The sequence below is a fragment of the Rhopalosiphum padi genome, chromosome 2 (genome assembly GCF_020882245.1).
Source record: "Rhopalosiphum padi isolate XX-2018 chromosome 2, ASM2088224v1, whole genome shotgun sequence".
NCBI lineage: Eukaryota > Metazoa > Arthropoda > Insecta > Hemiptera > Aphididae > Rhopalosiphum > Rhopalosiphum padi.
The window spans coordinates 70,748,227-70,776,054 of NC_083598.1; the positions used below are offsets into that span (position 1 = coordinate 70,748,227).

General features: G+C 29.7%; 1 protein-coding gene across 1 annotated transcript in view; it reads right to left on the reverse strand.

Annotated features, from left to right (window-relative positions):
* The window catches only part of LOC132921221 (uncharacterized), a 50,016-nt gene that overhangs the window by 5,194 nt on the left and 16,994 nt on the right, over positions 1-27,828 (reverse strand). The window contains exon 3 of the mRNA XM_060984105.1: positions 25,468-26,221. Coding sequence (XP_060840088.1) covers positions 25,468-26,221 — 754 coding nt within the window. The remainder of the gene's footprint in view (positions 1-25,467; positions 26,222-27,828) is intronic.

Below are 27,828 nucleotides of genomic sequence, written 5' to 3' on the forward strand. Positions count from 1 at the left end.
TAATATTTTCCATTACACACTATACATGAATGTCATATTGAAATAAAAACAGTAAATCCCTCCTAATGAATCATATTCATAAGAAATTATAATAAAACATTCGTTTATTTTTCATAAACGTTTTTTTTACACAAAATGTAGTGTGTACGATAAAAATGTTTTTGAAAAAACAAAATTTATCTGAAGAAGCGAATGTTAAATTTAAAAATATCACCTTGTATAATGTATATATTAAATACTATACAATATATCTCATATATAGCATATTAGCATGTATGTAAATGTAACTTATGTAGTATGTATAGATATATCACACGTAGTAGTATACAGGGTATTTTTTTAACGTAAGAAACTCATTTCTAAATTTTAAATAATTATTAAACTAGTCGTTCATAATTCAGTTTTATATATAAGAAGTCACCGAACAAATCTTATTTAGAATACAAAATTTAAAACTCGTGTTGTTAAAAAAGTAATAATAAAAATATATTGTATTCTAATGATTTCATATTATGTAAAAGACATTTTAAGAATAACCCTGTACATATTCTTTTATGATTTTTTGATATAAACCCATATGATTGTAGAATATAATATAATATATACGCGTGGCGTATACGCACTGCTTATTGTCGGACGATACGCTCATTTCCGACGTACATGCCTCGACCACCTTGACGACGATTGTCATTTTTTTTTTTACGTAAATACCGCTGGAGTACGCGATCAACAATTGTATTCCATAGGCGAGAACTGTTCGTTTCGTTTTTTACGTATATATACCTACCACGCGTATATAATATATCATTATAATTTAAAATAATACAATACGACTACAACAACAACTGTTGAAATAGGCGTAGTGTGTATACCGATCTTACAGTATATATACGATCTTCCACGAGCGTGGGACGCAAAAACGAATACCTAATTATGTTTTACTTATTTTTGAAAATATTTTTCCCTGACGAATGACGAATATAACGACCACGCCGAAGCCGGGCTGTCATTAAATTAAGTCTGTAGGTACATAAAATAACACATTTAGCATGAAGGTACATCATATACCTACCCATATTTCGAAACGGCTATGACGTATATCTAAAACTGGGGACTTTAACGATCGGATAACCTATCGGTGCTACAATGCCAAATCACGTAGGAAAAATGATCATAACATCGCTAAATCACTATAAGACTCCATATAATATTAAACAAGTACATACCCGTAATACACTTTAAATCCTTGTATCCTAGTTTTAAAATCAAAAAACGCCTATCCCACATATCCCCACCCGTATTTAAAAAAATATAAAGAACATATTGTGTATCTATTACAGATTTTATTTTTATGTAATGACTCACATGACACATTATGCACATACTTAATTATGATATTATATATGTAATACGGTTTCGAGCTGTTTGTGCATGTTCAGCTATATGTTCGTTCCTCCTATATATTAGTAAACTATATATTATTATATAGATTATCAGCTTCCGTTTTCAGTCCATTCGTTTCCCACAATATTACATGTTATCATCATTATTGTACGTTACATATAATATTATTATTATCTAACAAGCCACAAGCGGCCATATTATAGTAAGTTAGTTTACGCACGTAATATGGCTATACAGCTTATATATTATATGTTATATTATTAACGCACGTATACGCGGTATACCTAATATATCCATTGCAGTATTACAACCATGATGTTACCTTCGTTTTCGTATTATATATACATATATATATCTATACTTAACCTACACACATAATTTATTCTGTGGTCATTAAAGATAATAAGAATATAACAATGCTCATACTAATATTGTTTAATTGGTTCTCAGAACGCACTGGGTCACAAGTTTACTATGTACTTGGTAATTAAAAGAAAAATTAATTAGAGTAGGTACCTATATACTAGAAGCTGCAACTAGTGTACAATATATAAGTACACTAACATATATTTTTTAGCTGTACCTATTATTTTTATGTAGATAGTTTATGGTAGTACATAAATACTATTATGATAATTAATAATTCACAATGTAAATGTATTTATATTAAGTACTAGATTTATGAGAAAAAACAAAATATGATTAAAAAAAAAGTACGAGAATCAAAACGTTTTTAAAAATTAATATTAGAATAATACTATATTAATTTATGCAGAATTCAGTAAGTTATTAGATAATTCTTTTAAATTATTCGTTTAAAATCTTGATTTATAACTGATTAAGTTATCGGTTTAATATTTTAAGCTTGTATAATATGTATAACTTATCGGTATTTTGATTTTCTAAGGTTTTGAATGTCTGCTATTTTAAACGAAATCATTGTAGTAATTAAAGGAAAAATCCTTAAAAAATGATTACAGAATATATATTTAAGTTTCAAATTCAAATATAACAAATGAATCATTGATGATCAATAATTATAGATATTATAGAATAATAGAAATACATTTTTTATCGAATTATATAATTTATACAATTATATAATTATTTGTCGTTGACAAATGCATTTATAAAGTGAAACAAAGTACAATATGTAGGCATAAAACCAAAAATTCAAAATAAATTACATCTAGCAATAAATATTAAATCTAGGTACTCTACAAAATGAAAAAATGAAAATTCTATTAAGTATTCCACATTCGCTGATACAAGCAAGAACTAATTGTATAATATTTGAACAAATTAAGTACCTATCAAATTTCAAGATCACATTATTAATTGCATTTCAATTCAATTTTAAAATACTTAATAAACGACTTTCTCCTATTATAAATGTAATTAACGGCATACAAGAAATTATTGTTAGTTGTTTCGTGTAAAAATATTATTCTAATCTATATAACTCGTACAATGAGCATATAGGAACTAGACAATTTGAAAATGATAATTTTTCATTTCACTCTTTATAGTAATAAATAATTGTTAAGTATGGTAAGAATTAAAAGTTAACAAAACAATAAACTACGAAAAAAATATTGATTTGGTAATAAACAATAGTTGTAGGTACCTACTTAACGTCAAATTCGAAAAATGTGTAGGACTAATCAAGAAAAATGACTGATAAGGTTAACTTGATAGTTAACAAAAATATTGAATAATCCAATACCTCCTAGATACATTTTATCAAAATATGATGATATTTATATAAATAATAATAATAATATTAAATATTTATATATTCCATATTAATATATATAATATGTAATAAAAAATAAAAATTGTGTATAATAAAATGACTAATACCTCATACTAATTAGGTAGGGACTACATAATATAAGTACAGGGGTAAATCAAAATGAGCTAAGACATAAAAGTGTCATATGAATTGTTTGATAAATTATTGTTATATTATATATCGTTATAAAACTTGATGTTGATTATATATTTATATAGGCTATAGTACGTCAATCTGTCCTTATATGTATCGACAAATTAACCTATGGTAAAAAGTCGATTATTAAACGTGAGATACTTAACCTTTGGACACTTAAACTCCTCCACCCGCTGGTTTTAATTTCTTTTCGCTTTCATTACGTTTCTCATGTGTTACATACACAATAATATATAGTACCTGTTATTAATTGTTATACAAGAACATCTATCTGTCTATAAGACACATATTTTGTTGTACTTGAACAATAATGTACTCATGTATATGCTTTATTATGATCGATTTGACTTAATTTTTATATACTTATCCTATGTTGACGTGTTGTCGTTGTGCTATTAAAGTTCTTAAGTTTACTTTCACGTAGGTAAAATAAAACCTTCTTTTAAAAGAAAATGTATGTTACTGATATACCATTAGCTTAGTATCAAAACAAAAGTACGATTTTTTTATAACGGATTATTTATACTTTTAGCGATAATTCATACCAATAAATCGAGGTTACAATTTATAACAGTTGTAGAATTTATTCAAAACTGTAGTTAAAAATATTATAATATGACTAATGTCAAAAATTTATTTATTTATTTTTAGGTACACCGACGAATTAAAGTTAAAAATAAACAAATAAATAATACCAAATAATTAATAAGACATTACAATGTATTTTCCTTATGAAAAGATTCATCAGATAATGACAATTAAAAATTTGGTAATTATAATTGGAAAACACATAGAAAAGTGAATTTGTAGCAGACAAATATTCATAATTTGGAAAATATATTATTTAATAAGATCCATTATGAGAAAATAAATGCAAATATTTGGCCCTTAACTCTTTTCTTTATGCATTAATACATATAATAGAACATATTATATAAATTGAGAAAATATTTTTCGACATCAGTACATCACTCTAAATTATCTTGTACATTCAATATCTATTATGATAATATAACGCCATAATCAATAAGTACTATGTATAATGCATGTTTATGAATTGAGATTTCAACTAATCTAAAAATGTCATTAATCATTATTATTCATGGACTCATGATACCATATTTTTTCTATCTAATCGTTACATAGATTTAAAGCTTGTAACTTATTATAGTTTATACGTTAATTTATTAAATATATCTTTAGAAACATATATTTTAAGATTAACACTATATACAGTAACACTAACAACTAGTAGATAATATTATGTTAAACATAAGTACGTATCTAAATTATCAATAAGTAGATTTAGTATACGTACAATAATAATTAACTGAATGCCTATGATTATAATATTATTTTAAATAAATCCAAAAAATAAAAATATTTAAGAACGATTTTTTTATAATAATCATATTAATTATTTTATTTCATACCTCAAGTTTTTAAACAAAAACAAATAATATACCTATAATCTATATAAATGGTAAAAAAAGATATTAGATAATTCCAAGAAAAATTTATAAACACATACAATGCACTAAATTTGTTGCTCAGTCAAGTTTGCAGGATCATAATATTATGTTGTTATATTTTTACGAGAGTGAGAGTAATTTTATATGTAATAGTATAATGGTAGGTACATATAAAAATAATATTAAAATATTAACGGATATAAACATAATACATTTAGCTTTCTCGTTTTGTTCCGTTATTAACTATAAATATTCAAATCATAATAATATGCATATTGCGTATACACACCACAGTGTATACATACAACACACTAGACACTGGCATTATAAATTAAAATACTCAATGTGCAAAAAAAAAATGATACATATTTTTTTAAACGAACTGATGTGAATGTCTACATATTATATTTTATCAAAAATTAAAAAAAATTAATTACGTTTGTTGGTAAAATTACGAATTTCGAAGATGTGAATAGCGTGTATAAGTTAGGGTTCCAGAAAAACAAATTCATGATATTTATTCTATAAAATAACGTGATTAAAAAACTTAAATAATCATGCAGATGGGTACGCAGTAACCGACTGAAAAGTGTTTTGCTTGTTCATAATTTACGATCTCGATTTATTATTATTATATAGTCATTACTTGTTACAAAATATAGTATTATAGTGAACTAAAACGTAGGTACCATTTACTACTCAGGATTTTAATCGTGGTTATTGTCCGTTCTTTATGGTGTAAGCAAATTTTTATGTGTATGCGTGTATAATAATATAAAGGTATGTATATTAAGTGTATTATTAATAGCAGCCATTTGGCCATGACATACTCCAGATTTAAATTGTTTTCAATTGCATAAACACATATTAACTATCTGCGATATATTTAACTATTAATATTTGAATATTTTGTAAATTATATACGATTCTAAGAAAAAAAACAATTATATTTTGCTAGTAATTAAATCATTTTCATTAGGTGTGTTTGGCAAATAATGCATTTGGTTAAGAATGATATCAAGCGTCAGCTGATTCCAGTCACAACGATACTCATAAAGTCATAACTCATAAGTACTTAAGTAGTATCAAAACGAAAATGAAATACAATATACAAATTACAATATTATGAAATATATTTAATGTATTCAAAATGTTGAATATAATATATACCGTAATTCGAAAGGTCGAAAAAAATACATATATCCCAATATCCTACAGCATTTAGAAATAATATGATAAATTATTCATAAATAGAATGAGAAAGATAAAATTGGGGGATGGAATACCTCAATCTTCTGTGTACCCTTATTCCCTTCTAAAGATTTTTCTGGAATTGAATTGGAATTTTAAACTGGTTGATATATTTTAAGTTATAAAGTCTTTATAAGTATGTACAATTTTGTGTCTCTAGGAAATATTCCTTTTTTTCTAATTATATATAACACTAAATGTATAATAATATTGCAATCGCTACGTCATGGACCAGAACAGGTACAAATAAATAATGTGAAGTGCGAACTCCCACTGATTTAGGATCGTGATTCTGGTCGCGTTTAATATATCACATTATTAATATGTTATAATAATAACACACGTGGCTATAATATTATTTGTTTTTATGATGCAATTTAGTGGTATTGCTGTTTATATAAAATTATAAACACTTTTTATGAAGTATGATATACATATATTTATAATATTTATATTTGTATAAGTGTTAATGTACAAGTATAAACACGCAGCAATTGGAAACAAGTCGATAACGTGACCTGCAGTGTTTTATGGTAATATAATAAATTGCAATAAATTGTAACTATCCATACAATATTCGGGTATATTAAACTAAACGTTCACTCATCATAATAATAAAATTATATTATATTGCACGCACGATACACAGCTCAGCGTACTTTGAACGAGCTTATAACCGTTCGTATTTTTTTTTTACATGTTTTTTTTTTCAAACCATTCTCTCCAATGTCATCTGTACGTTAAAGAATTACGCGTAACGTCGATAAGTGTTATAAATATTATGGTGGTTTTATTATTTATGTGCAGTATATTGCGCGTTAGTTTATGATCAACAAGTTAAAATGTCGAATACCTACAGGCTACAACTACATAGTAAAGCAAAAGTCTATATTTAATATAATTTTTGTAATTTGTAATACAATACGCTGCATTAATATCCAATTATCATTAGTGACGGATTTGATTTGTCTCCTAGGGGGGGAATATCCTTTTGGTCCAAAAATTAAACTCAAATCTTTACCCATTATTCATATATTGATGATACGACTTATGGTGGTAACTTATGATGTCTATGATCTAGTGGGGCATGGGGTCCTTATGCACCCCTCCCCCCTAAATGCCGCGCCTGATTATAATGTACGTTCACATTATCAATACTGCAGTAGATTGTGGCATCACTCTATTAATTAGTAATTTATTTTAAATAATTGATAATTAATATGTGCACATGAGTATCTTTTCCAATCGATTTAAAAATGTTAGCCTGCCCGCGTGGCAGAATTTTGGTTGGAACCCGAACTAGATTGAATAAGTTATTCATAACTTGATTTTATACGAACTCATAGCTATATCTAAAGACACCTGCTATTTAAGACAGTTTATACAAATACATAAAGATCACAATTTGATTACGTTAGTAGTCAATAAGTACGAGTTATAATCTAAGTACTAAACAAATAGGACTCAAAATTAATTTTGGTTTTGACCAAAATAAAATTAGAATATTATATCTGTTAAATAATATATCGTGATAACACTAATAACCAATAAAATAATTGAATTATAATATAATTTGAATTTAAAATAGGCAAATTAATACCATACCTATTAATATGACTTAAATGATACTACACTTTAATATAATATATAGCCATTTTCAAAATTGAATACCTACTTCGTTTTTATTTGTTAGTATAGACAATAAAAAATGCACCTTGCGTGCATATATTATATTTCAAATGAATAAAAAAAAACCCGCCAGACAGTGTACCTAATTACGCCCAGCAGGCCAGAATAATGACTTGTCGTTAATTATAATATTATAAATATATTTACCTAATACAAACGAACTATTATTACAATAGATTGATATTAACTCAAAAACATTGCATTCATAGACGAACTCTTGATGATTTGTTTGAACACGTACTTCGTCAACAATACCTACAGGAAATGCATTAAACGAGCTAACACATTTGAATGAAATTTGTACATATCTATATAATATGCCATGATGTGATACATTATATTATATTAATACTCTACGTAGTTTTTTTTTATTTTATAGTTGTATACATTATGTATATAAGTTTGTCGAAGAAACTAATTAAAGATGATACTGATAAAAATGTTAACTCGCACATGTTAAAATAACATTAATAATATATAAAACTTTCCCTGTCAACACCATCAAAACACAGTGCTTGATGGTATGCAATATATAATATGATAATACGTATATGTATAGGTACATATATCATAATATTATGTATGCACGTATATATTTTTGTCTGCGAAAGATTCAAAGACATTATACTATATATAGTCTATAACGTATGATAGTATGACGTATTTAAATATTTAATTTTTAAAATACATTGATGTTATATTTTATTTGGTGGAGATTAAATGCCGCGGGATTTTTGGTTCATGAAAATGTCTAAGTGTGTCATATTATAATTTATTTGTACTTTAGTCTTTATATTATTATAATAGAAGGTATTCATTTAATGTGACGCTTGCTCCACAAAATAACACGAGTAATATTCTTGTATTTCTATTCAAGCAAAACGTAAAAAACGTGTCCACTACAACGCAAGGTCCCTTTTTATACGCATATTTATTTAAGTATCTACACGCAAAAGTACAACCCAGCTCCATTTCGTAGAAAATCATGTGGTTTACATGCTCACGTTTAACTGAGTACCCGCTATCGTGATTAGTCTTATAATTTATTATGTATTTTCGTTTGTAATATTGGTCAATAGGTCGATGTATAAGTGTTATAACTATATGCACATTTTATCTTTATATTAATGTTTGACTCTAAAATTATAAAAATAATTAACATCTTATTAATACGAGTATTATTTAAACATGAATTTATTGCTCATCATTAAAAGCTATATATCATTTTATTATTATTTCATGTTTTCTAAGATATAATAATTTAATATTATTATGTATTTTGAACCTAACATTGAAGGACTGAAGTATCAATAAACGTTATATAAAAATAAAATGGCAGTATAAATATATAATAGAAAGGATTATAACGTATACAATAAATTACTGTAGTTGTCAAATAAATGATGTGTTTAGCAGAATATAGTTAAGGTATCAATAGATATTCTAAAAAATTATTTATGTTGTTATTTAAATTCAAATCTCAGTAAAATACATTAGTGTTTAGGCGTGTTTTGACTTATTAGAGTGTCCTTAAAACAAACAAAAACTACCTAAGAAATGCATAATCAGTATAACTTATACGGCCTTGCTTCAGAATCAAGCCTGTTGTATTTAGTGTACATAGCAAGAATATCAATACCTTAAAGTAATAATGAAATAAAATATAATATATACACAATATACATAGCAGGTATTATATTATTTGGAAAGCATTCCCAATAATTTAAAATTTAGAAATATACTTAATAAAAAATAGATATCAAAGTTCATAGTGATTCGTTTTAGGCCATAAGATATTCGTTTTGTTTAAAATGTAAATACTTACGGAAGTATTATTCTAGAAAATATTATACAATTAATATTGTGTAATACTATTAAACATACAGACTGTATATATTTAACCATTGTGTGTTTGTCCGTTTATCAATAAATCATTGATATACGAACATTCTCAGCTGAAGTGACAATCGTATGAATTATTTAAACACACATAATTAAAATATCATATACGCTCGAATCGATCAATATACATTCTCTGCTGTCCATCAAGCGAAAAAAAAAACCTTTCCGCACCTAACATTCTGAAAGAGTGGCAGTAGGGATATAAAATAATAGGATAAAAAAGGTACTTACTTGAAATAAATGTTCATTATCGTAGACGATTTGGGGACATTAGTTTTAATTTTTATTTTTCCTAATTTAGACTTTGATAAAAATTATATTACTTCTATATTTTTGCAAAAAAATAGCGTACCTAAACGTAATATAGCGTTCCGTTAGAATACAATTAATTTTGAACAAATAACAATACACATTGATGTTATATGACTTTTAGATTCCGATGGGAAAAAATGAAAATAAAAAATTGATATAAAAATTAATCATAAAAACAGAAATACTAAAATAATATTATACTAGCTACCTAGGACAGGTAGGTTTATGTTTATATTTCCCGCGTTAAATAAGCGGTCATGCGGAACACGTGTGTAGCGCGCACGGAATCTCACTCTCTCACTATCTTTCTATGTATCCCTCCTCGCCACTCTCTTTCTGTACGTATGACGTTTGTACGCGCGCAAGTCCAATAATAATAACAGTGACGATAGAGATAAGTCGTCGCAGTGCGGATAATAATAATGACAATAAATTATTATATTATATTTGCAGCGTTCTGTAGGTACACCGCGTGGTCGACGTCATACAGGTTCCCCAGCGGCCAGCACCCGAGTATTTATATTTACCTAACTATATGTATACTATAATATTATGGTGTTTGACTCGGGTCGAGCCGGTGCACTCCCAAGGCCACAACGTGCTTTGCCATTTTCACATCGCCTCTCCCGTAATTTGGGTCAATTCGAATCGCTTCCAAGGCTCGCGTGTGTTTCGAAACTCCATATTCGTTTAGGTATTTATACACATAAATATAATATAATATACGTATTTATCATGTTTTCTTTGCATTAGTTTTTGACCATTTTTGATTTTCGTGATCCCCGTAGACACATATTACTACAATTTATAGCATTAGAGACAGCGTATGTATGGCGTACAGCACACGCACATACAGTATACACTCGAAGTCGATTTATGTCTGTATAATCTACACCTAATAAGCATAATATGTATAAAAATAAAAACGATTATACAAATTAATAAAAATAACCGGTCGTGTGTCTGAATCCGTCACCAACGGTTATTCGTGAGGTTATAACGTGTGATCATTGTTACCTATAGAAGAATATTATTTTTAATAAAAATGTAACATTTTATGACCACAAACAGATCGACATACGTTAGGTGTTTATCGAGATTTTCGATCAATATTATACAATAATGAAAACAAAAGCAGTATATATGGTATGTGTGTTGATTGAATATTAAAAGTACTCATATGGATAGAGTATTATACCTTAGACACTTGTACACGTAGACGTAGTCCTACTTTTCCATGTCTGCTCTAAAATCAATTGTCATTTGTAACTTAACGGTGATTGAAAAGAGATGTTAAACTGATAGGTATAAGGAAATGTCTATTTTAACCGATCAAGTACACTGTACGCACTACTACACTACTATAATAGAACCAAGTTAAATCGAGAAATGATTGTAAATACAAAAGAAAAGATTAAGAAGTTATATTTTGACGTACAATGCTACATGCGTATACGTAAAAGTACTGACATAATAATATTATTTACGTATATATGTTTTGAAAATAATATCAAAAAGCAATCAAGTGAATATATATTTAAAATATTAATATACCTATTTTTTTGCATTTAATATTACATTTTAATCATATTTAAATGAGACAATATTAATTCACGTGAATACTACTTTTAAATTTGTTTTGAGACTAATATTCAATTATTTATGTGTTTTCGGAATGGTGTGCGAAGCGTGGTATTAGATTCCACAGAATGAAAATCGAATCGTAACTATGATTTCATAATCATATACAAAGACATATTATTGTATAATAAACTATATAACTACTTTTTACACGGCATAGGTAAGTAGGTATTTCGTTTCAACGTGGACGAAGTCACCTGCATTTTCTCGGTCATCGTCGCAAACACGAAACGATTATACTACAGGTCTGTAGATAATACAGAGGAAAACATAAAAAAAAATAGTCATCGATATTTTATATACCTATTACCTACACATAACATACGATGTTACGTAATTCTTAAACTTATGTCGTCGACCAAAAACACGCAAACGGATCTGCAGAATTGACTATCATAGTATGATATATAAAGTGTGGGCTCATATACCTTTAATGTTTATGTATAATGTATTCGATAATTCAATATATATATATATTTATTATACTGTGGTGGTATAGACGTTATACTGGTATCTTATACGTTACGTGGAAGTTTTCAGACATCGCAACATTCAATATTGTTTATATTAGTTAAATTGTTAAATCTTTAGAAACAGAAACGACACGTTATAATCATGCTCGACATATATATTTAAAAAAAGTTTTCAACTTCAAATTTAAGGGAGGAAAACATGATCAGAAATTCGTTTCCGGATTAGGACGTAGGAACCAGAATAATTACAAAAAGTCAGTATTCGACAAATTCATCAGCTGTGAAGCAGTGTGTAATAATAAAAAAACAATAATAATATAGATATTGGTCGCCCCTTTCTGATCCACCGTCATAGAGTAATGTCGATGCACCAGGTGCACCGTCGGTGCAGTTTATGCGAAGCAATAATGACGGTGTCGATAATGGAACAATATGAGACGCGGAAGGCGTCCGTGAACCTAAACAAGTTACAACAACGCCGTATGCACGTAGACATAATTTATACTATTTAATCTGCAGTTGCATGTATTACGATGACCACCACCACATACATATAATTCTGAAAAATCGATGGACAGTATTTTTGGGCTGGTTTCAGAATTCGAAGGTTTGTTTTACACGAATCTTTGACTGTAGGGGACAGTTCTCGTGCGGTATTCGCAGTGTCATATGTCTTAACGAAATCTACGATTACACGTGTGATTCAGTAAGTTCATGGCCATATAATATTAGATGATTACGAGACACCGTAATTATTATAATTACACAATGTTGTGCGATACATTCGTAATTCGTCATTAAATTTTGCTCGGCGACAATGATGTATACCGATTGCAAATGTACTACATATTTAAAAGAGTTAATTTTTGATTTTTGTATAAAAGTACCTGTAATATATTTAGGACAAGTAAATAATATATTCATAATTGATACTCAAATGATTGCGTAGAAAGGAAAACGATATGACGACTCGCCTCGTGCAGTATATATATATATAACTGCCAACTGTATATTATGCGCTTTAGTTGCAGGCTCACTCGCTCACTATCTCGAAACTTTATTATTATTTTTTTTTTAGGTATTCCTCGGGGTTTCTCACGAGTATAGTGATCTTATCGTAACAATGATCATCATATATTCACGTCCGCAAACGTGAAGTTGTTTCTTATTCGCTTAGCGTAAGCTCGCCCGCTACGACACGCGTAACCGCGACCGCAATACAATAATAGGCAGTGCATTTATACACAATACGTATAATATTGGTTTATGGGTATGTGGTAGCGACACAATAATATGCGCACGGCACCGTATAACCGCATTTCGCGTTGCGGTCGAGAGGGGTCGGCCGGAGCACAGACCAGGAATTATAATAATATATTTCATATTATTATTATTTGTATATTATTATTATGCGCTATACCACCCGAAGACGACCTCAAAAACGAGCACATCTTGCGCACGCTCGTAAACCGTATACATTATGTACAGAGAATATATATATAACATCAAACATAATCGTCTTGTTCATTGTGTCACCACATCACCACCGCGACGACGCCGCCGTTGCGCAATCGTCGCTTGGCCGTAGATGTATATATATGTGATGTATATAATAATACTACGACGTTGACTGCGTGTACAGGTATACTGCCACAGACGTTATATATTGTCGTAGACTTACAAACCGCGATCAACTGGGATCACGCACCTATATTATATTATTATACGTATAGGTGGCATATACGTATTAGTATATATATATATATATATTCATTATAACGCCGTCGTCGCGGTCGTGGTGCGGTAATAATATAATAGGTATTCGCAGCATCGCAACTAATTGGGCGGCGGCGTTTCCATCTGCCGCAGAGGCATAAATGAATAAGACGCGAGAAGATTTATTACTGGGTGTTTGTCCATCCAACCCCGTAGTCGTATACGCGACGATAATGTCATTTCATCCCGTGGGTTAGTTATAGTCTGCCTGTATAATATAGCTGGTAACATTGGTCGGCGGCGTGAACAATGTATATAATATGCTTGTACGTATAGGTGCGCAATAATAATAATAATAATCATAATGAACACGCGGCGTGGCAATCGTGTCTTGTATTTATATATACACTTGCATGCATGGATATTGTATATATACATATATATAATTATACGCAGAGCGCGTTTCGTCTTCCGGCCTATACGCGCCCGCGTGCAGTTCGTGACGCGATATAACTGCATAATATAACATAATATATATAATGTGCACTGTGACATTGTTATATGTGTATACATTATATATTTATGTAGGCTTACCTAACAGAGTAACAACCACCATTATTATATACTTGCCAACACCGCGGCGTACGTCTTAAGGACGAGAATAGGCCGCACGTGATGAGCGGACACCAGTAGACAGTAGTTATAATACAGCAGAGAACAGGGTAGCGTTTACGGTTTCGATCGATGCAAATAAAATCCACGGAGAGTTGTCGACATCCATATGATCGGGGACGAGTAAGATCTATCATTTCGTACAAATGTCTATGAAAAAAATTATTGCAGGGCATATGAATTTTTAATATTTTCAAATTTCTATATAGTAAAGACTCATGTAGTTTTTGCCTAATGTCAGGAACGAACATGTGTTAAGAAACAATGTTTTTATTTAGTTTTTTATGGGTATACTTAAACCTATTTTGTGTGCTATGTAAAATGTACTTGAATATACATAGGTTTTATCCTATAATTATTTGTGAGACGCGCATAACCTAATTGCGCCTATATGTACAATTAAATATAGGTATACGTTGATATGTAAATTAGGTAGTATGGGTATTTTTATACATACGCTTTATGATGGTCATTGCCGATGAAAACAGTGTGATCCACGAAGTTCTTCAACATTTAGAATTTTTACGCAACTCTTGCGGGTATCGTTTGGGTTTAGGGGGAAATGCCATGAATGAGAAAAAATATTTCACCATACGACGTGTATTGCATAGCATTATATAGTACATATATGTAAAATATATATTATGTGTATACTATATTGTATAAGTACCTATATAGTTCCTTGGACACCTCGGATGGTAACTATATATTGTACATTCATATAATAATAAAAACGCACAACGAAATGTATAACGAAAATCAAGTATCTTTAGTACCTATAATACTGTTTGTAGGTTTTAATTGTCGAAAACCTCGCACACTGGTTATACGAGTTGTATCAATTTTATACACATAACTAATTATTCTGTACCGATATGTTTACACTCAATATAGTCATACTACAAAGTTATTTACGTAATGACTAAAGAGCCCTTGATATTGTCATTTAATGTGTAGTATAACAATTGTATAAGAGTGCTTGACTGCTTTACTCAAAACATCATAATATTATGAATCATCGAACTCTGTACACTTAAATTTTACATTATCTACGTTATACTTATATGTGCCGTTTGTATAAGATAAATTGTGTTTTTAAATGATATTTTTTCGATCAGTGTGAATTACTAACACACAGTACTTTTCATTTTTTTTTTTTTTTTTAGAACTTATTATAAATTGGTGAAAAACAAAACATGCACTATTTTTATGCAAAATAGACTTTTTATTTAGTACTTAATAGTTGTTATCGTTATTATGATATAGCCATATTGGCCAATCAGGTGCTAATTAGTAATTTGTGTGTAATATTATAGTCATCAATTCATACATGATATATGTATTAATGTATTAGCTAATACGTTGAATGTTGATAGGGGTTATTATAAACACCCGTTTAATATATTTAATATATTATAATTTATAATATTATACATTAGTATACATATAGTAATACGAATCTTCATGGATTTCGGAAATAAAATAGATTTCGACTCGTCAAAATAATATTTGTTTACAAAATAATCTTACATGATTGTTTTTACAACAGACGTTGACCTTAAAATTATTAGAATTTTAAATTTTATTATTATCCATCGACTTTACGATTTCACCCTGACTACACAAACCACCAACTTATTCGATGAAAAAACCTTCAACTGTCTTAAAAATATGATTTAGAGTAAAACATACTCGGTAAACATTACAATTATCTCTAACCAAAAATATTTTAAAGACAAAATAAATCTTTTTATCTTTTGTTTTAAACGATTATGTATTGTAATTTTTAATAAGCAATGGATAACTAAATCAATAATAATATAGGTACTATTCTTGTTATATAATCTCGTAACGGTATTGATATATTATTTTTTTTAGCGAGCTTATGTACATGAATTTATATATTTTAAGGTCATTAATTAAATCAAGAAAATTTTCAGTTATTTATTCACTAGTTATATATTAGTAGTATATATTTTATGAATTATACATATGTGTATATGTGTGTATGTTTAATCGTTTAATGTGTTTATAGATTCCTATATTTGATTAATAATTCTTAGAAAACACGATTTGGATTAAAAAATATTGTCGAGTTATACATACGTATTTGTGCTAATGTGAGCCATAAAAAAAAACTTGTTGGAATATATGATTATTATTTAATAGAAATTTAATGATCTATATAATTATTATATATGTAACACTATTTATATTGTATAATGTATTGACTATTGACTGTATTATTATAATTTATAATTATTTACATGTTTACAACAGCATAACATGCGATTATTATAATTCTAACGTAGGTGTGTTTAAAAACGTAAAAACTAATTATAAATATTATAAGTATCTATAACTAATTCAAAATAATATATTAAAATACTATATGTCTATATTATATATATATATCATTAATCAGGACTAGGGTCATACACGTTTCTACTACTGTAGCAAATCCTGTTTGTGAAAAGAATTTCAACGAACATCAAAGTTTAGAATCTTGTACGTAAAATCCTGAACTTTCTCAAGTCTTTCCGTAATATGTGCCCACTGTGGAAATAACCATACAAACTACTACTATAAATAAGCAATTTTCAAAAAATTAAAACAAACAAGAAAACAACAATATTCCCAAGTTGGGAATTCCGACATAAACACACCTCAAACACTGAAAAAAATAATAAAAATGTTTTCTCAAATAAGCATATTAATAGTATTTCTTAAATTGGTAAAAAAAAATTAACTCATGTTTATACGTAAATATTATATAAAATTCCAAACTTGACATTCCTGAAAAGTTATTAGAATACAAAGACCTAATCTCATAATTAACTTCCATCATTCGAACCGAAAAGAAAAATCTAATAATCCCTTATATTTGACTTTTGACTACAGGTATTAAAAAAGTCCTAAAAATGTCATCTAATATCAATACATTATTTTAAAATTATTGAAATATATAAATATAGAAATTTTCTTATATATTTAAGAGGACGTAGTACCCGCATTGTTGTCTCCGTCTTACACACGTGCGACATAGCATATTTTTCTTCTCCAGTTTCAATATTGTGCTGTTAGTTTTGGTATAAGAGTGAACTGACCTATTATAAAATTCATTGGAAAGATTATTACCCAAGGCCCCACGTAGCCTTTTATTGATATTATTATTTATTATTTATAAGTAAGTTATGACCTTTTTGAAACTGTACATTTTAAAATGATCATAACTTACTTAAAAATAACAATATAAATAAAAAGCTACGCGGGGATCTGGATATTAATCTTACCTTTAAATTGTATAATAGGTCAGTTCACTCTAATATCAAAACTAACAGCACAATATTGAAACTTGTGAACGAAAATTTGCTATGTCGCACGTGTGTAAGACAGAGACAACACATGCGGGTTCTACGTCCTCTTAAGAGGTACTACTAATAAATAAATTCTTCCTTTATGTACTCATGTCATTTAATTTTTTTTTTGTAAATTGATCAAATTTACTTATTGTTTTTATAAGTATTGATTGTAACTATCTCTTTTAATAAACAATATATATTTATATCGATAATTAAATCGAATATGATGGATACTATAATTAAATTTGTACTTCCACAGTGCGTGATCGTAAGTTATACACTTTTTTAAAGAAGTAACTATTGTTATAAAATGGTTTATCTAAAATATTGTATTCAATGTACTACCAAACAGCTATTTATTACATAATATAACAACAATCATAATTCTATTGGACTATAATAAACGTACACACCATGTATTGATCTTTTGTCCGAATATATAAGTATACCCGCTCGATCTGTATTGTTATTATTATTATACATTCATACAAATACAACAATCGGTACTCCATACATAATATAATATTTTTATAACTATCAAGTCACATTCATACATACATAGATATATATTTAATGTTGTTTATAAGTTTTTTCTTCTTATATTATAATGATTTGATTGGATGGGAGGAGGTATTATGTAATTCTTCGTGTATGTGGCTACGACCGTACGGATTAAATTATTAACAATATAATCAGAGCATTACAATAATAATATTCCTCATCAGTAGTATAATTTGAGTATGACCTAAGCGGATCCGTTCTTTTTGACATAGTTTAAACACTGGGTTAAATTAATTAAGACAATTATTAAAATAGATAAGACTGTCTTACATTAGCATTGTATTATGAAGGTTTTTGTTTGCAAAATGTTATTCGAAGATGGTAGGTCATAAATAGGTAGTACATTTTCGAATGTTTTATTTTCTTATGCGATTCAATGAGTTTAGTTAAAATATAACATCAAAAACAATGAATTAAGTGTCATTGAATGAAGCTTAGAATATAGGAATATATATAAATATTTGCATATTTTAACATTTTTAACTAAGAACAGGTGATACCTATCTAACGATAGGTATAAAGACGTAACAGGTCTATCCTATCTTTTTATATTATGCGAATCTTTTAATAATAATCTAATAATTACGTATATTATACAAGACATGGACAGAATGTCAGAATTATTTTGAGTTAATTCAGCATAGACTCGTTCTAAATATACAAAATATACATTTATATAGAATAAATATAAAATATAGAGTTATGGTAATTAACGAACTTTAAAGTGACATTTAAATCCGTAATAATTATAATTCAATAAATCATATTGCTTACGATAAAATTTCAGAATAAAAAAATATTTCGTTGCTAAATAAATTAAGATATGTATTATAGAATAAAATAAAATAAAAATTTGAATTAATGCCGAATTCTTAAAAAAATATTATTTTTACACAATGCTACATTGTTTTGGACCACAAAGATATTTAGATACGATTTCGGATTTTACCCCGGATGTGTAGATTCGGCCGTGGATCTTCCACAAGATGTGGACATCAGTTATCATATGTATTCGTAATAAAATATACAATACAGTATGGGGATATACATATTTTATCGAATTTTATTATAAATTGAGTTTTGTAAACACGAAAATAATAATAATAATACACGTAATGTGGTCGAGACGGCGGCAGTGATAGGAGGTCGGGCAGTATTATTATTGTTGTATCCAGTCTGGACGCCCGTTTACCTTGCAAGGACGGTCACCAACACGTAAACATTAGACAGGTTAGATTCCCTATTCAACATACACATATACATACATACGCGGGTATATAATACGTATCGGATTGCACTTATCGTAGGTCACGAGCGTAAGGACCTTTTTGTTTTTATGTTTGGTTTTTGGGAGGGAGGTCCGAGGGTATATATATACGCGTGGTCCGATGAAAGTAATCGATATATATATATATGTATATGTCCAAGTGTGTTTGCCGTGTGCTTGATCTCAAGGTTCCTGGGAAGATCGTGCATGGTAAAATTCCAAGATAAACACAAGTACTATCTCAAGTCCGCGGAGGGAACTGATATCGAAAAAAGAAAAAAACAGGATCTATATGCGTATTACGTCTTATGTGTAATACGTACGTGTTTAATATAATGTATACACACAATTACACCATAATTATCCTAGTCACAAAAATGCATATCCCCCCAAACCGATGTAAAATCATGCAGACGACCTCGTTTATGATACAATAAATAATATGATATAGACTATTGATCCCCGATTAATATTCTAAAAACATATCATTGCCCAATAACGTACAAAACGTATTTCAAAAGTCCAAAACAATATTGTACAATACTTTGATTGTGCATGAAGATAATTTATTTTATATTTCAACACTTTTTACTCAAAATTAGAATTTGTAACATAAAAATATCAACAAATAAAGCCTATGGTCTATAAATAACATAAAAAGGTGAATAATTTAAAAATTATAGTATACCTAAAATATGATAATTTAAGCATTTCGTATACATTTTAAGTCTGGAATTTTTAAACTACAGATTTTGTCGGAAACTGGTTTTATGTAAAATTTCTTGTTTTACCATAAATTTTATTGTTTTTCCCGATTATTTTTATAAGGCCTTAGAATTTTTAATTTTTATCCTCTTTAGTATCTACGTGCCAACTAAATCAAATTTCCTATCAGAAACCACCCTCAATGTTGAAAATTTGAAGCATTTTTACTGCTCCAAAAGGCGATGACTGCAGACAAAATTACATATTATACACATTGTAAAACCATACATTTACCGCTCCGATGATAATCTAAAAAAATATTTTATATCTCAGACTATACTATTAGTAAACATTGTAAACCAAATCTATGATATCACTAAGATACTGTTAATGACTTAAGTCTACATAACTATATTGAATACACGTAATCATTTTCGTGTTGAAAAGGTTAATGGAAAAATGTAATTTGTTGTACGATAAAGCATAAAGAATATTACACACTTTGAAACACTATAATTGTTAAGTTAACATCAAAACCTCACTTTCGCTCTCACTTCAGTCGCACAACACTTAATCCAATAATTAAGAAATATATGTTATGAGTGTAATAGCCTATACTGTATAGGTAATCCGAATACCCCATTACTCGTTTGGGTTATTTAAGTTTGTTTTTGAGTATAACTATAGTTCTTCTACAATTTGACAAAGAAAATGTTTTTAATTTTAGTAATTTATAAAAAGTTATATTACGGTACACAATATGTACGCGAATACATACATATTACATATTTCGTTAAACCATAAAGCAATTGATTTCTCTGAGATGGTTTATAAGTGCGACGATTATGTTGTAATAAAATTATAACTATTAATTACTAATGATAATTATTATGATTAGTTAATTATATCATCGATGTAGAGAAATTTAATTTGATTATGCGATCAAAAACAGAATTTATAAATTATAATAATACATACTTAACAAAAATTATGCATTGAAAAATAAACAAACGACAAATATTCAAAAACAAAACGATAAAAACGTGTTTAAACCGAGATCGACTGATTTTCGAAATTTTATTTATTATTGATAGTGATTGCAATTCATAATAATAATATAACGACTTCAAAGGATCGAACAGTGCATAATACTACAGTCACTGTAGTACAGTACAGCACGACGAAGGAGAGAAATTAAATAAAAAAAATCTCATTAGCTCGATGCTGCAGTCATCTTTTCACAGGTATAAGTGAATAACCAAATTGTTTTATTGATTACAATTTACTGGTATTTATTATAATTTATAATGAACATTGAACGCATGAAATTTACGGTTACAGTGGCGTAATTTTAGATTTTTTCTTAAAGGCTGGTAAAATTTTAACTAGAAATTAAAAACAACAATGTTTGTAATGGTTGCAACAATTTGATTTCTATAATCTTCTCCTGTTGGTTAATAAATAAATATATTTTTGTTATTTTTAAATACTCGTTCAATATTATTTGAAAGTACAAAAAAAATAAAAATAAAAATAAATGAATAATTTAAAAAAAAACATAATGTTTAATGAACCTATATAATATTATAATAATAATAATAAAATATCTCATCGATAGAGATAATAACAAAAATATAGTAAGTCTACTTATATATGTATAATAATAATAATAATGCATATTAAAGTAAATCTCGATAGTAAGCAAATTCGAATTCACCAATAACCAGTTGTGGGAAGGGGGGGAAGTGCTTTTGAAATTAAAAAATATTTTATATTAAAAAAAAAATAAAGAAACGACCACCTCGTCTCCTCTCCCCGTCAAATGACGCCCGAACTTATGCGTTACGACCATTCGACGTAAAAACAATAATATTGTTATTCACAGCCGACCAGCTGCAATTTTCGCAGATTTCGCCTGATTTGGGCACGGTTTAGAAGTGTGCAAACACCGCGGGAATCGCTCGGAAATTAACAGTGATCAGAGATTCATTGCCAACGGTTAGACACAATAATAATCGTCAGCTGCGGGTTCATTATATTATATATATATATATATATATATATATATGGGTAATCGATATTTCGCCACGGCGGCGGTTGGTCATGACACGCGGACACCAGCGCGTTTCACAAACGAAACACACACACAATCATAATATATAAGTACGCGTCGCACGGCGGTAGATTGAAATCTCATCGTATACGGCGATTATCCCGTACACTATGGAGTCGTAGGTAGATAATATAACAGCGGTAACAGTGATATTATGACGTAGTAGAGTGTAGTGGTTACTGTGGTAGTGCGTGTCGCGGTATAATAACAATATTATATATATATATATATATATTGTAACGCGCGAGCGTATAAATGTGCGACGCGCATTATCATAATATATTATATTATTATATTATTGTGCGCGTCGCGATATTATAGTCCGCGAAGGGCAAAATCGAAGGACGGGCTCGACGCTGCCCGCGGACGGTTGGAGACCGGGATTCTCGCGCTGTTGCGCAGACGGTCGCGTTTAGCGGGTGGTATACACTTGATAGATGAAATCAGAAACAATTTACGAATCGCAGACATCGTGCGTTGCATATACTGCACACGATATATGGGGGGGGGGGCGCACGTGCATTAATAATATTGATGCGCCGAAGTGATCCGAAACACATTCGCGGTGACAAAACATACCGAAGATCCACATTTAATAGACACCTAAGTCCTGTACAATACCATGATTTACCGAATTCAACGAGTTTAACCCATTGTTTAACCCAACCGACTGTTGGACGACGATAGCCAATGGGTTTTATCATTTTTTAAGACTACGAGTACTTACATAATTAAATTATATTTATATGTAAATTATTCTATTTTTATTCGTAAGTGTCCTTTGTGTCTAAACCCTTTTTTTCATTCCTACATTCGTCCTGATTGTTTATGTCGTTTAAAAATGCATGATATATTATTATATAATACCCAGTTTTAGCGCCATTAAGATTCCTTCATGCGGCTCTCTCTCTCTCTCTCTCTCTCTATATATATATATACAACGAGTCACAACTATAACATGTTCGCGAATTATATATGTATATTATTAAATTGTTCTTCCTATTTTTATTTGGCCGACCTATAATAGTTTAGACACTTTCAGAGGCCGAAAAGGCGAAAACTCAAATTATAATTTAATCCCATAGCGCTAACTTCCTATAATTCAATCATTGCGAGCACAGGTATAATAACTCTTGGTACTTGCACATTATTCATCACATCACAATCGTGTGCATATTAATATTATATGTGATTAGTAATAATTTACACTTAATAAGTAGTATATTATACTGTACAGTATTGATTGTACGCATATGTTATATTTTACATCCCGGTACTCAAAGATCAAACAATAACCTTCTCAAACACAATTTCCTAAAATGGAGCCTGTTGACTATTCTAAAAGCAGAACTTTTATTAATTAATCTTGGTATTGGTATAGGAAAAAAAATAATTTAACACTAATTATTGTCATTTATCCCGATGATATTTACGGTTTTTTATAAACTTTTTTAAAAACAACACTTGCAATTGACTGTACGACAGATGGACTTTGAGGATTAGACGAAATAATAAATTGGTGTGTTATAATATATTGAAATGTATACTACGCGTATGTCACAAGTATATATTATACATATATGGCTATAATATATAATATATACAACACGCGCAAGGCACAATCACCTTGCGCATCTCGTTACGTCCAGTCGCGATGGGACTTACAGTATGTGGATTTGATTTTTATTCATAATAATAAATTATTAAACAATATAAAAGCTCGCGAAAATTAACATCTGCATCACAATCGCGAAACCGATTAATAACGTTTTGCAACGAAACAATTCACAAGCGCAAAATATATACTTTAATTGTTGTTTATTGCGTGTGTTTTCTGTACGGGACGCGCACAAAATACGTCTGTTCACACGTATAATATATTATACGATGATGATATTATTGTACAGAGAAACAAATAAATATCAATTTGTTACAAGGACAGTGCGCTGTCGTCGTCCGCGCTCCGTACTATCATTAAGTGTAAGTATTGCTAATATATAAAAAATACCTAATCAAATACCTGTACAAAATGTTACCTATGGGTAAATACGAAAAAATTGAGGACTGCATAAAGTAGGTAAGCAAGAGTAAGTACCTCCTATAATCTATATAATAGACATAGACAAGTGCCGCAATAATCAGAAAGGTAAAACAATCGGCCGCGGAGGCTTAACTACTCGCTGCAGGCTGTTGCGCATGTCCGTCACATCCGAACAAAAAACTCGATAACATGAATTAACGGTTCGAAATATCTAATTACGAGAACACACAGCAGTAAGCGTTTAAAGTACATAAATATAAAATGCGTGTGTTATGGTCGCGTCTGCACTCTGCAAATAAGTATAATTATACAAGTTACGACACGTTTGGAATCATATTATAATGTACACAGACGCGCCGTATGTATATAATTTATGAACGATCGTCTGCGCAACCGATAGTATTTATCTATTCGCAAGAGTGTTTAATGATCGCGTAGTCACCAAACGTTTAGTTATCTGTGAAAATCGACATTAAAAGTCCACTCGCCGAACTTGCCCTTCTACCAAAGTCGTTAACAAGCAGTCTCAAAAAATACGAGTAGTACAGGTATTCAACTCATAGTAAAAAATTTTTTTCTTCTGTTAACGTCACGGTTTATATAACGTTTATAGTCATTAATTATTTTTCATAAATTTTTGTAAATTTTTTTTATATTAGGTACGCTGCTGAGTATAATATTTATATTCGAATCGGCGAAAACATTTATAATTCTTCGATAGAGTTATAGATTTTCAGGATTTCGATACGTTGTATGGAAACATACTATAGGGCAAAACACGCGATTGGACCAGTCGGCAAGAACAATTATTATATAATTTAACAGTCCGGGGGAGGGGGGGATTCTCAATATTCAGTATTCCCAGTCCGGTACGTTGTTTGTAGAAAATTAAAATTAAATAACTGACAATGATATTATAGTCGTGCAGTACTCACGTAGTGTAGGTTATCAGTCTTTTGATTGAGCCTCAGGTCCACGGAATTCCAGTTGTCCACCAGAACTTTGTTGATGCCAACGCCGTCGCTGAAACGCGGGTCCAACGTCAGTGGCGACTGATTGGAAACGACCGGACCGTTGCCGGCGGGCGACGGGTTGACGTCGTCCAAACACAGTCCTGCGTCGCCGCCGCGGCCGCCACTGGAGGTGGTGCTCGTGCTGCCGGTGCTGATGGTGCCACCGCCGAACGCAGACGAGTACCCGGAAAAGCTGCCGCTGCTGCAGCCGCCGCCGCCGCCGCCGTCGCCCGCAATCTTGCCACCGCTGTTGGTGCTACTGGTGCTGGTGCTGCTGGTGCTGTTGCTGCGGCACCGGCAACGGGCGCAGTGCCTGCAGCACTTGACTCGCGGTATGCGATCCGAGTCCGCGGGGTAACTGTGCAAGCCGCCGTCCGCGTGACCCGGCCACACCGGCCGCGGTATGCAGTATTGATGCACATCGATGATGCCCTCCTTGATGGGCGACAGCAGCCAAGGCGCCGCCGTCCTCTGCACCGGACTGCCCGACGATCCGTCCGACGACGGCGGCGTCGATCCGTTCCTCAGGCACTTGGTGGCCGGCGGCGAACCCTTGTCCAAGCTTGAGTGGTCCGAGTGCGGTTGGCTGTCGTACCCGGAACTGCCGCTCTTGTTCTTCCACGTTTCATTATTGTTGTGGTGCACGTTCTCGTCGTCCACGTAAATCGGATTTATTCTGTAACATGAAATATAGTCAGAATTGTTTTCCATTTAACTGCAACACCTATTACAGCTAGTATTTCTATCGGGAGCTTAAAATAAAAATAAGACAGCTTACTATGAAGTCTAGTAAATATCACTGTATAGGGTGATTCACCAAGCACGCTAATTCTCGTTTTCTTCGTTAAAAATGCAGTTATTCAAAATCTGGTGTTTGGATTTTTTTAAAATTAAATTCTGATGGGCAAGCATCTGTTTTTCAATTATCAACCTCAATTTTCTACTGTAAATTATATAAAGGATATTTTTCTAAAAATGTTGAAGTATAAAAATGAAAATTTGAACGAATAGATTTTTAGTTGGTTAACTTTATCCACTCTAAGGATATAGTATTATGGGGACTATGGTAAATTAATAACTAATAATTTATCGATATTTATAGCTTATAAAAATGGTTTAAATAAATACCATGTACGATCCAGAATTTTGAATTAAGTAAATAATTTATAAATTGTAAACTAAAGTTTTAAAAAAAATTATCTCCCATACACTTTACAATAAAAAAGGGGATTCTCACTTGAAAACCAAAATTTTGTATCGCTATAGGACACTCTATATTTTATAAGTAGAACCATTGATTAAATATTAATATTATATTTAATCAATGGTAGAACTGAAAATCTCAAGATTTTGAAAATATAATCTCAAAGTACTTATATTTAAAAATTTAATAAATCAAAATTTGAATATATTTATTATTAAATGAAAAAATGGGAATGAATATGCTTGGTGAATGGTTATTTACACTGTATAAATTAAAATATCAATTTAGTTAAATAATAACATTATTATAATATCATCTAAAAAAATATTTTTTTCTATCTAAAAACACTTAACGAAATTTATTCTATCTATAACTACTTTTTTAGTACACCTGTCTTAAAAATAGTATTACCACCTACATTTCTATCAATTAAATAATATATTTGGCAAGTGTTATTTTTCGTGGTATAGTATGTCATAGTAGTATAATATAATAATTAATAATATAATATTATACTGACTATAGTATTATAATACATTGTACACTCGCTATTCAGTCGCTCTCGACGACGTTTAGAAATAATTATTATTATCGACTTACATCACTATATATATTACCTATACGATTATTCGTTAATAATTGTAATAATTATCATTATTAATAAGAAATCTGAATAGGAATTATTTAATATTAAACACAGAATTTACGAGATTATCGCGTATAATAACTGAATAATATATGTTATCAGATAAACAGGCAAAATGTGAAATCTTTTATAAATGAATTGCATCGTGGCATAAACACATGTCCGGAATATTATAGTATTACATAAAGATTATACTTATTTAATTACAAAATATTCAATATTTGTAATTACCTATTATTATTAGGTATACGTGAATGTAGCAAAAGAGATTCGGTGGTAGTTTATATTCTTAAATTATATATATATACCACATTGTCCATATTGTAGTATGGTATACGAATCCCTAATGGCTAATATATGTATTGTATTGTACGTAATATTATATATACGAACGTAAAGAACTAGTTAATAACTTATATGTCAATTATTCTGC